A 12601-nucleotide genomic window follows, 5' to 3' on the forward strand; every position below is an offset into this window, starting at 1 on the left:
GTTCACTTGGAGACACAGTGAGAAATATGATTGTATATCACTTTCTATGTGTCACTTTTCAGGAATAGAATGCTGGTATTCATTTGCCATATAATAAATAAAAATATGTATTCACTGCCACTGTTGTAAACCTGTATACATTCCTATTATAGGTTCTGGTATTTCCTATTTACATTAAAGGAATACTTCACATTACTGTATAGGCTAATACAGTATTATTTTTATATTTCTTTTATTAATAAGTGGAAAATACTGAATCCACTGTTTCAAGGGGGGAAAAGTCATAAATGAGATGAATTACTCAATTTCCTTCCATTGAAAGGTATATTTTACACTTATACCTCAAGTTCCAATAAAGATAATGGACTTAAATGGTTATTACAGATAACCATTAAAGATGTTTCTTATAATTAATAGTACATATTGTATCCTTTATGGACTCGGCAAGGTGTATTTAATTATCTGAAATCTGATCCTTGCAACTTGCTGTCTATAATGTTTGCAGTATAACAAGTTGGTATAAAGGGCTTCCCCATAGAATTTATTGACTGTGATTGCTAAAAAAAATATAGAATAGATTGAACTGTGATAATAAATATCAATTTTAAATATTTGGGTAGGTCTCATGATATTTATTACGAAGAAAACTTTTTACATAGAGATTGAGGAAATGCAATAACAACAAAATAATAAAGAATAGATTAGTATCTAAGTGCATAGAACTGAGTCTTACACAAGGCATCTGATTCATTGTAGATAAATGGCCACAACCTTTGAGAGCAATAATTCCTGTAATAACAACAACAACAAAATAATTACAGAATATTGCTAATTGGTTGCAGTACAAATGCCAAAACTGTAACAATCAATATACAGTATTATGTATTTCAAGCAGTTTTTCCTCAGTTCTAATTTCATGCAGTGTACATTTTCTTGAACATTCAAATTTCTCAATATTCAATTTAGTGGCTGACATAGAAACATTACTACCTTTGCTGTTAAGCTTCTACAAAGACATAACATATAAGTGAAATATGGATGGAAGAAAATTCTGCACTCAGAAGCTGAATTGTTTATTCTGCTTGTAATGATGTTAATACCTTTTTTTAGTTGAATGACAATGTGTGGTCGCAAAGTTTCATGAGTTGTAACTTGTTTTTGTTGTTTACTTCCTGTTTTAAATTAAGTATGTTGTTTGCTTTGTACAAATTTTAGTATATTTTAAATAAAGCAGTATCAAAAAATATCTTAACCAGTTACTTTAAACTTGTAATAATTTCCTCACAGTTGAACTGTGGTCTAACTGTAACAAAAATTGTTAGCTTTCCAGTGTGTGTTCTCTGCCTCCTACTAGATTTGTCAGTTAGATATTAGATACTGATGTAGTTGCTTTAAGAAGTGGAATATGAGTCACAGGCCACTTTCCTCTGCTCCAGGTAGGGGCTCACACTGTTGGTAAGTTAGATGTAAAGGTGACTGCTCCTGCTCCTGCTGATGCTTACACCAACAATTTCCATGTAACTATAGTACTTGTTGATCCAGTGCATGTTTGGTTCATAGCTGTCCACTTTCCACTATTCCATCTCTGGTGGTTTTATGTATGTAAGCATGAAGTTTGCATACAGTGAATCATCATTTGTTCCCTCAAACAGCCCAAAATCACAGAGTCCAGCAAGGTCGCACGGCCCTTTCCCTGTGTAGTTGGCACATAAGACAGATATCTTCAAAGTCTGTTCTTGCTTTAAGCAAGTTCACTAATTGTCTACAACACAACCTAGGTTCCTGCCAGCCATCTGGCCACAATGTACAGTGATTTTACAAGTTTTTCCTTAATTTATCGTTTCTTTTCCTATCTTTCTCTCTCTTATCATTTAATTTTTTTCTCACTGGCTACCATTCTTCCTGCACTCAGTTTCCAGATCTTACTGGCTTATTTCTAATTTATTTCCACTCATCTCTGATTTGCTTCCTCACCACTGGACCATTTCAAAGTCCTCAGGTTTTCAAATCTCATCTGACAACAACCCATTTCTCATGTGGTAAGTCTTTCTTGAACTAGGGTCCTGAATGTCTTTTCTTGTATCCTTGTGAATAAACAGTTTGTTTTCTTCCTATCCCTTCCTCCTATGTTCCAGGAGGGCACCTAGTTCTGAAAGCTGGCAACTTAATGCCTTTCTGCATGTTTGCAACAGCTGCTCATTGGTAAATAATTTTTTTTCTGCCTAATTTATGTCAGAGAGCATTGTATGCCTCAATTTGCTGGAAATATGGAAAGAAGTCATTCAGTACCTAAGCTTGAGTTCTGATCCGTATCAACAACAACAATTACTGTAGGTGCAGCATTGTTTTTTTCAGTCTCTATTCCCGAAAGTGCTACAAAGTTACTTGTAAGGTAACCACCACCTTGCACTTCAACACGAGTACCTCTGCCTTCAACATCTGATAATGTACCTGGTCTTGGGCTGTTGTGATAGACCAGCTGCAGAGTCGGTGGTTCAGTTTCGATATGGCCAATATCTTCTGATACTTCTGTGCCCACAAGAAGTTTTATTTGTTCTCCCTTATTTCTGTTGCATTGCACCAGAAACACCCTCTCATTCACAGGGTTTGTTTCATATTGCACTTCCTTCTCATGCACAGATGACTCTTCTCCATCACTTAACCGTTTAACTGCAAGCTCACTATCTTTATTTCCAGTATCCGTAGTCTGTAACAAAGCACAAAAAACTCTTGACATTTTTCAATGATACAGTTCTAAACCAATAAACAGTAGTGTTAGATATTAAAAAATGTCTTTAGATCAGTTATGAAAATAATTTCGGAAATGAATGTTGAAATAGTTTCTTCAGTTTTCAGTGACATATTAGTTTTTTTTCATGTGTATTGAAAACAACAGAAATCATGACACTCATGCATTAGACTTAAAGAAATGCAACATTAGTAAATCATGTATTCATGTCGTTGTGTAAACACCATCATGAAACAGGAAATTCACAAATATGAAGTAAGTCATGGTATGTAGGGTGCCACAGAAATGTTGTGACAAACTTCGCGTGTTGTGAGGTTGTCTTGGGGAAAAAACTGAGTATAGGTACCTGTGTCCAGAAATGTCATCCACTGATGTTACAGAGCGTCAAAGTTATAGATGCTGGCACCTGCCACTAGGCCACCCCTTAGGCCGCAAACACGAGTTTTTACCATAACAGACCGTAGGTGGAACACCTCGCAACATTGATTGTTACTCAGTGATTTTGACTGACTGTCACAATCACCAGTGGAGATGACAGAGCTAGCTGCTGTGTAGAAAGGCATTGTCTCTTATGAATGTGATCCCCTGCTGCCTCAGTGGATGACAATTTCCGACACAGCTTTTCACTCTCTAAATTCTCCCTTGTTTTTTGGTACAGAGGAGGAAAATAACCTCCACTTAGCAATTTGTGGGGTGCTCAAATTTGCCTGATTCGTCATCTACATCAGTGTTTGACATCCCAGTAGTGTCTAATCTCTACATTGGGAGTGATAAATTGAGTGATGCTGCTGCTACTACAACTGAATGTGCTTAAAAAAGAAAACCAGCTGAAATTGAAGAACGAAACAATAAACTGTGTGCTGGGACTACAGACCATGAGATAATTAATATGTCTTTACTATCAGATGTTTTGGAGAATAATACATGTTGCAAACAATGTGGACAATGTGATGTTTCACTAAAAAAAAAACTTACATGAAGGACTTGCTTGTGAGCTAGAGTTCAGATACATTGCTATTCACCATAAAGAGGAGACAATGAGTTGCTGCCTGGCTCAACAAAAAGACTGTTACACAATGAACTTTCAGATAAAGCCTTCTTCAGAAAAGAAAGGAAAACACACACATGCTCACAAAAGCAGCCACTCTGGCTTGAATGACCACAGGTAAGGGTCATGAGTGCGTGAGGTGAGGTATGCCTGCTTTTTTGTGTGTGTGTGTGTGTGTGTGTGTGTGTGTGTGTGTGTGTGTGTGTGTGTGTGTGTGTGTGTGTATTTTCCTTACTTTCCTGAAGAATGTTTTGGCTGAAAGCTCAGGGTGTAACAGCCTTTGTGGTGCCTATCTGTAACTTAACATGTCATCTTTACAAAGAGTAGCTATCTGCCCTTTTGATAGTCATTCATACTTTTAAAAATGCTCTTGCTTCTTTACCTTAATTTCTTGCTAAAATGGTCATTCTTGGTTATGCGTCCTGGTCTGGATGAAACGAGGTGTAGAAGAAATCTATTGCCCATGAAACCAAACTTGCCTCAAACTGCTAAAATTCTGTTAACCATTCTTTTAAAAGTTTTCAGCAATTTTGGTCTTGATATATTGCACTCCAATGTGGCCCTGACATTGGAAATCTTAAATGTTGCAGTACTGTTTTTAATGTGCAGTAGTCATGACAGAGAGCACCTTTAATATGGAGTGCCATCAAACTTACATAGTATGAATAATCCGGATGTTTAATGCCAGATATTAGTGTACAGTGGGCATGACCAGTACAAATCATGGGAGGCTCTATCCCTTGATTTCACACTGGAAAATACCCTGGCGTCATCCTGGACCAACACTTAGCATGGCAGTTACATATCAACGAGGTAATGGATAAAGTGCTAGGAAGACTGCACTTAATTTATCCCTCACCGAGCCACATTACAACGCTGCCCTCACAATGCGACACTGTACCAAGCACTTATGAAGTGAGTGCTCGAGTATACCACTGTGGCATGATGAAGCACTGCTGCAATGACAGTCAAGATGTTGCACACAGTGCAGAAGACAGCCCTTAGATTTGCTCTGCACCTTCCAAGAACATTTCCAATGAAGGGAATTAATCAACTACTGTAATCTTGGATTTCTGAGACAGATGCCGGCAGTATGTAAGATGATTCTACAAGGCCATGTAAGAATCGTACAACTGTCTTGTCAACAGACTGGGGAACCTAGTTCACTGGCAGTGAACCACACAATAGCTGGACCTGCTGCATAACCACTCACACCACGTAGCAATGGGAAGGACACCAGTAAGTGAAAACAAGATGATGAGAGGCACCGAGAGGTTACACAACATCCAATCTGAGGCTGATAGGTGAGCAGCAGGCAATGATTACCCTGCAACATAGATAAGGCAGAAACCCTCATAAAAGCCACAAGCATTAGCATCAGTGGACACAATATTCACTGAAATACTGGGACAACATCATTAGAAAGGCCATCAAAATACATAGAGACTTTGGCTATAGTCTCAGCAAGGCTTGAGAACCAACACTAAGTCTAATTAAGGAGAAGGCATTCAGAGAAAACAACAAGCTGGCATCTGGGGTGGATGGAGTGCCTACATCCACACTGATACAGCCTGGATGTTTTACCAGGGATTGCTGGCACAGTCTTCAATGCAAATCTCTCTTTGGTCAACAACACATTGCTGGGTGAGGGGATGTAAGTCAGACCTCCCAAGAGGTCAGTTTGCTAGTGCACATGACAATGATGACATGCATGACTGCCAAAATACTGTGTCCTTTGGATGCTAAAAACTGGCAGTACACTCTTTGGCTATTCTGTCAACTAGTGCATAAGGAGAAACTGAAGAACCACATTATATATGTACATCATGATTAGCAGCAGTGTGGCAGATTTAAAGTTGGAGCAATTGACAGACACCCAGCAACACAGTGGGAGTTGTGCAACAACACACAATTAGTGCAACAAACTGATGCTATGGCAAGATAGTGTAGACATTGTTAATAAATCAACCTGGTACAAAATGCATCGATTTTGGATGTTTATCTACACGTATCAGCCAATTTCTGGATTTTTCTTTGCATAAGACAGTGTCCAAGTGTCTAATACATTCAATTCTAAATTCTAATATTTTCATGTCAGTTATTCATTATCCTCAACTGATTGTATCATGATAAATTGCTTATGTTCAAATTATTGTGAGTGCTGCATAAAATTTGTACTATAATGTCTGTTACATACTACATTTGCACCTTCTCCAAATTTTTGCAGATTTATTCTTGTTTAGACAATCATTCTCGTATAATTTCAGTATTTAACTATGTAAATTATTGAGAATTTTTGTAAGTCTGCATTTTTTTTCATAACATAGCCTACTTAACAGTAAAATTGATGGCTGTGAGCTACCAGTTTGTAATCTATACACTTTGACAGTAATGTGTTGTTCAGAAAATCATTTTTCCATTAACTGCAATGGGTTCATGTGTGGTTAGTGTAATATATCCACATTTTTCACTCACTGATCTATTTCTTCTACGGGAGTGATAGTTAGTTCACACTGTCAACTGCTTTGGCAAAATATTGTGTTTGCACATATTACAACTTTTGTACTGCATTCCAGTAACTTTTATATTGCATTTCATCTAGTTTCCTCTTCAAGAGTAGTGTATATTTTCACAAAATTCTGCTCTTTATGATTTTTTATGCATGTCTGTTCGTGAGCATAGCCTTGACAACATAAAAGTTCCCAATGCAAACTTCCAAATATCTTTAAGGTTCAAAATGGTTCAAATGGGACTTAACATCTGAGGTCATCAGTCCCCTAGAACTTAGAACTACTTAAACCTAACTAACCTAAGGACAACACACACAACCATGCCCGAGGCAGGATTCGAACCTGCGACCATAGCAGTCACGTGGTTCCGGACTGAAGCACCTAGAACCGCTCGGCCACCGCGGCCAGCTATCTTTAAGGAATCAGTTACTTTTATCCCAGGTTTTTCTCTCAGTACATAACAAACCACCTCCTTTGGTCTTGTAGCTTTAGTTCTTAAAGCGAATTAGTGATCCTTGTAGTATGACAGATCCATAAATTACAAAATAATCAGCAAGGTTAACTCCGAGTTAAACCTTAGTTGGTTACTGTTGAGAAATACATTGCACCAAACACAATTTAGCCCCCCTGTGAAAGCTCTTCTCAGTCACAGGATGAGTTAGTTGCTTTTCATAAGCAGCTGGAAATCACTCTTACTGCTAATAAGTAATTGGAAGGTGTTGTGAAAGTGTGTTCTCAGCAAATTACTTAAAGTCACATACCAAATCCAAGAAATACTGGATGTATCATTACTCCCTAACTATACTAGCAGAGGCAAATCAGTGGTAAGTTTAGGGGTCTTGTACAGGGGATGCAGGGGTCAGGAAGAACAGTCAAAGTAGTACATTCACTCCACTTACGAATATGTTTGAAGTGGTGTCTCCAACTGAAACTTAATTGAGCTAGTGGGGTACCATGCTGTGATGCTTATTGCAGGAAAGCAAATGCAAACATATAGTGTCTGTCAATCGTTGGCGGTTCAAATGAATGGTGAATAATGGTAACCCTTATGGAAGTGGTCGGACGAGATAAGAAGGATCACCTTGTACACTTCATGTGTCTGCCTGGAGAATTCATTCAACACATTGAAGAGGTTGTTCCTGCAGCTATATGGAGAGCAATGAGTTACCAGTTGCAGATTGTAGTGAATGTTGGAACAAATGATGCCATGTGCCTGTGTTCCAAAGTCATACTTGGACCATTCCAGCAAGTGGCAGTCAAGAATGAAATGATCAGCTTTGTTCAAGGAAATTCTATGTAGTTCTGAAGCTCACAAACTGCAGAATTGTTCCCCATAGCTAGGCTATGACTGAGTTGTGCCTCATGGTTGAGAACTGTAGGGTTTTTCTAAAAGGGTCAGGGATATACTATACAACAGAGGCTGCTGTCCAGGTAGCTGACAGTGGGTCAGGTGCAACTAGATTTATTTATTTTTTATTCTCTTATTTATTATTTTTAGAATAGGCAACTCCAAGTCCAGTTAATGATAGCTGTATGGAACTTAGTAGTATAAGTGTAAGACCAAAAGAAATTCCCCTTCACAGATGAGGCTTTTAAAAACTACTGATCAACTGCCGAAACATCTGTAACAACATCCCAGAGCTTAAAGCACTTGTAAAAGACAATGGAACTGACACAATACTAAGTACAGAAAGCTGTCCAAAATCCAAACATGAAGTAATGATATTTTTGGAGTTAACCTAAGTGTACATTAAAAGAATAAGCTAATGGGAAATGGCTGTGGTGTATGCATTGCAGTGTAGACACTAAACTTGAATATATCAAGATATTAATTGAAGCTGCATGTGAAATTGTTTTGCAAGACTCGATATAAAGGTTGGGCATGAACTTATATGTGGTTCTGTCTACTGACCATGAGACACACCCTCAGACATAACTGACAACTTTTGAGGAAATCTCTGCTCGCTAGCCCATATGATCACAAGTTAGCAGACATTAATCATCCTGCAACTGATTGGGATAGTTACAGGTCTGTAAGTGATGGACATGACAAGACATATTGTAAAACAAAGCTAAATGTCTTCTCTGAAATCTGTCTAGAACAGATAGCTCAAGATTCAACTCACGTTGGAAACAGACAAATGACCTCTTTGAGGGAGTCCACACTGAAACTGATAGCAGGTAACTGCAGCAACAATTATTACCACAGTATAAAGGGCAACTAAACCAATTAGAAAGATTTACTTGTCCAGTAATGTACATGAAGAGGCAATAGTGACATATCTCAAGAAAGAAGTAAAAGTTTGTAGCTCTGGGCATCTGCATGAACAGGAACTGTGGCTGATGTATAGAAAGATAATTAACTAAGCAATGGATGGATACAAGTCAAGTAAAAGAGTGGATGATGGGAGGGACCCTACATTGTTTCAGTCTCTGTGCAGTAACTTTATTAAACAGCAATTTCTGTGGAACAGGTGTATAACAACGTGTAGGACTATAGGTAGAAGGATGCCAAATGAAATGTGTTTGGCTATCAGAAGGGTGATGTTTGAAACCTTCAGTGACTATCCTAACAAAAACTTACTGAAAGACTTCTCACAAAATTCAAAGAAATTCTGATAATATGCAAAGGCTCACTCTTTCAGTGGTTCTTATTTAGATATCTTTTTCTTCCCTGTTAACTAAGTCTCTTCATGTACTATATTTTGATTCATTTTTTCTCACTACACTTTCTTCTTTGGTCTATTAATGTTATTATGTGATCATCTACCCCTGATGTCCTGGGCTCATTTTGTGAGAGAGCAACTGTGTCCTCTGCTGCAGTTATTGTTGCTTTTTTTTTCTCAACAGTGGTTTACTGTTTGACCTACACTGTCTTTCAGTAGTAAGTTCACTCAATTTCTATAATTCTCAATGCTAGTCAGTATTGCAACACGCGTGTCACATATTGCTTGTGACTTCATTTCAGCTCTGCCATAATTACACAACAATTAATTTATTGATCTTGGTACATTTTTGCTGTGACAAGAAACTGATTTCTCAACAGAAAGACAGCTTGGTAGTCCCATAAATGTCAGCAAAAGGCTCTTCATGGTGTCTCAATAGCAATGAACAAGCACCTCCTGGAGGGGGGAGGGGCAGGGGGGGGGGTGGCAGTTTTTGTAGCTGGTCTCTTTTTTTCAAATTGCCTACTGTGCTTGCACTAATCCATCTACCACAGGCATAGATGCTGCCGGATACCACACTTTTCTGCTGTGGGTGCTTGAGGTGAAACTTGCCTCTGTATGTATATAAAAGAGGAGGCCACATACCAGTGCTTCCCTGGTGTAAGAAAGTTCTCCCTCCAAAATTACGGACTATCCACTGTCCATTCCAAAGTAACAACCCCGCCACCATACATGGCGTGGTTGGTATTAACTAATGGATAGAGTTTGTTTGCAACCAGTACCAATGTCACAAATTTTAATGAGGCTTTTTGCAAGGTTTAAGTGGAAAGTTTCTCATGCTTTCCCATGTTTTTACACAGACAGGGGAACATATGCATTCGTCGGATTGGCAGCAGCATTCACTCTCCCCTCCAAATGGAGCTTGGAAATTCTCAAGAGAACTTTGATTTTATGAGGATATTCACTTCCTAGTTCTTGTCTGCTGCTATTTGGAACCTTCTTACTGTACTTGAAGAAAGCAAGTTTCAGTCAGGCACTAGCACGATCCATTTTCTGAACAGCTCTCATTCAAATCATTTGTTTATGTCCTTGAATGCTTAGTTATCTGTATTAAATATTTGTCTCACACATCTTGATTTTGTGATCTCCCCAGATGTGGAAGTCGTTTTGATTTTGTTTCTTGCAGTATCCCAATTAAACATGAGGCCAACTGAGTTTAGAGTCACTTTAGCTTGCTACAATTTTCAGAACATTGGTCTGTATTACTCATTGTCAATTGTTCATTTGATTAGATTAAATAAATTGTATTCTCTACCTGTCTTACATCTTGAGATCCCTAAGTACAAAATTTCCCTATGGTTAGCTGATTGTTAAATAATAAATATAACCAGTACTGTGTTTCTGGGAGGTTTGCTTCACTGTGACGAGTTTCCATCATGTGCAGTGGTCAGGCGCTATTTTTCTAAACAGATATAAAAGATACAGAGTCGTTAACAAGGGTCAAACACCAAGTTTCTACAGCAAGAATAGTTGGTGCACACCATCCATATCTGGTAGGCATTCCCCTATCTGCCACCTGCAGAGGTGCCCGATGCGGTTCTTTATATATCACATCTCATGAAGCTGCAAGTTACTGCAGCTTCTTCTTCTTCTTCTTCTTCTTCTTCTTCTCCTCTCCTCCTTCTTCTGTTGCTGCTGCTGCTCCTCACTGCACTTCCAATCCAATCTAATCCAAATTATGATGTACACGAAAATTACATTTACCAATTATTTTGTACTGTTCCCACTGCTTTAGCATTAGTGTAGGTTGATAACGTATGCGCCTAAGTCAGTTATAGGTTAAGTAAATTTCTGATGGAAATTTGTTAATAGTACTTCTAGGATACAAATGATAACACAGATACACAGTCTTGGATTTTAGGACTATAGGCAAATCTCAATAAGAGAGAAAACTTTGTAAGCAATAAGACAGAAAACTCTATAAATGGAAGTCACCTGATTTGGGGTGAATGTGAGGAAAATATATCTAAACAGTTATTTTATCTGGAATTTTAAATATATACACAGCAAGATTGTTTCTATTGTTGAAGCACTTTCAGTTTTTGAAGAGATAAACCAAATGTTTGATTTTGTACGTCACGGGTAAGGAATATGTGGTTTTGATATGTCAGGGGACAGACGTGAGGTTACCGTTCCTCTGCATGGCAAGAATTTTTAGGGGACAAAGACAAATGGAACAAACAGTGTCTATCTTTGAGGAAAATGTGTTGCATTCTCATTATGTCAAAGAGAAAAATGACAGTACTTCTGCTAAGTAATAAACTTAAAATTTTTGAATGTGTTCAAGGATGAGAAGTTATAAAGTGAAATTCTATGTGTGTTTGGCACACCTCAGTCCACATTTTATAAGACCATAAAAGACAAAAATAAGATAATATCTTGGTGCTCTGAGGGACATAAATGCATTAAGAAAAACAAAACTATTGAATTTCACGTCTCAGCACCCAATCAGGGAATGGATTAAACAAACCCTTGATGCACATATTCCCATCATTGAAAGGAAAAGTTCACAATTTTCCCAGAGAAGTGGGAATACAGTTTTTTCAGCCATCAATGGTTAGTTGGATAGTTTTAAGAAACATACTGACTATGTTTGTAAGGAAGTGGAGGGGGAAAGCATATCTGTCAACCAAGGCATGTGTACAAGCAGTTTACCGAAGATCTACTAGTCCTTTTAGACAGCTATCATCTTCAGGATAAAACATTTATGATCAAAGAAGCAATGCAGCACAGACAAAAACAAAGGGAGAGGTATCTAAAAAAAAAGGACAAACTGCCTCTTTTCGTTATCAGAAACCGCACTGGCTCGACATACAATACAGGGACTGCACACAAGCAGATGGCCTGGGATAAGAGATCATGTTGGGTGGAGTGGGATGAGTAGACAGAGAGAGAAAGAGAGAAAGAGAGAGAGAGAGAGAGAGAGAGAGAGAGAGAGAGAGGTGGATAGCAGAAGGAAGGGTTGGGGACAGGAGGAAGGAGAGACTAGTGCAGAGGCAGCATGTGCAGGGGCACCAGACCAATGACTTTCTGCAGTGTACAATGGAGATGATGTGGAGATGTGTCTTGGGAGGGGGTGACAGGGCAGAGGTAGAGGATATGGGAACAGTTGGTCAGAGGAGACAGAGTCCAGGAGGATTACGAGTGCAAAGACTGTGTAGGAAGGAAAACTCCCATCTACACAGTCCAGAAAAGGTTGTGCTGGGAGAAGATGCAGATAGTATGGGTTGTGAAGCACACACTGAACTTGAGCATATTGTGCTCAGCAGTGTGTTCCACCACTGGGTGATGAACTCTGTTCTTGGCCACAGTTGGGCAGTGCCCATTCATTCTAGTGGACAGGTGGTTGTTGGTCATGCCCAAATAAAATTTTGTACAGAAATTGCAGCAGAGCTGGTATATGACATGGTTGCTTTCATAGGTGTCCCTACCTCTGATGGCATGGGATAAGCTTGTCACAGGTTTGGAGTAGGGTGAACAGGCATGTCTCGCACCTGGGTCTTCCAAAGGGATATGACCCTGGAGCAAGCAGGTCAGACTGTAACTGGCTTAGGGAGAGAACACAATA

At 38.7% G+C, this 12601-nt stretch overlaps 2 protein-coding genes across 6 annotated transcripts in view; one reads left to right on the plus strand and one right to left on the minus strand.

Annotated features, from left to right (window-relative positions):
• Window positions 1-12601, plus strand: part of LOC126412420 (uncharacterized) — a 379666-nt gene that overhangs the window by 364856 nt on the left and 2209 nt on the right. The gene's annotated exons all lie outside the window — the stretch shown is intronic.
• LOC126412418 (zinc finger protein 836-like) overlaps window positions 618-12601 on the minus strand; it is a 167449-nt gene continuing 155465 nt past the window's right edge. For all 3 annotated transcript variants that reach the window (XM_050082008.1, XM_050082007.1, XM_050082006.1), the window contains one exon: window positions 618-2707. In XM_050082008.1, the coding sequence (XP_049937965.1) occupies window positions 2279-2707 (429 nt within the window). In that variant the 3' untranslated portion in view covers window positions 618-2278. The remainder of the gene's footprint in view (window positions 2708-12601) is intronic.

This window comes from Schistocerca serialis, chromosome 7, assembly GCF_023864345.2.
Source record: "Schistocerca serialis cubense isolate TAMUIC-IGC-003099 chromosome 7, iqSchSeri2.2, whole genome shotgun sequence".
Classification (NCBI taxonomy): Eukaryota; Metazoa; Arthropoda; class Insecta; order Orthoptera; family Acrididae; genus Schistocerca; species Schistocerca serialis.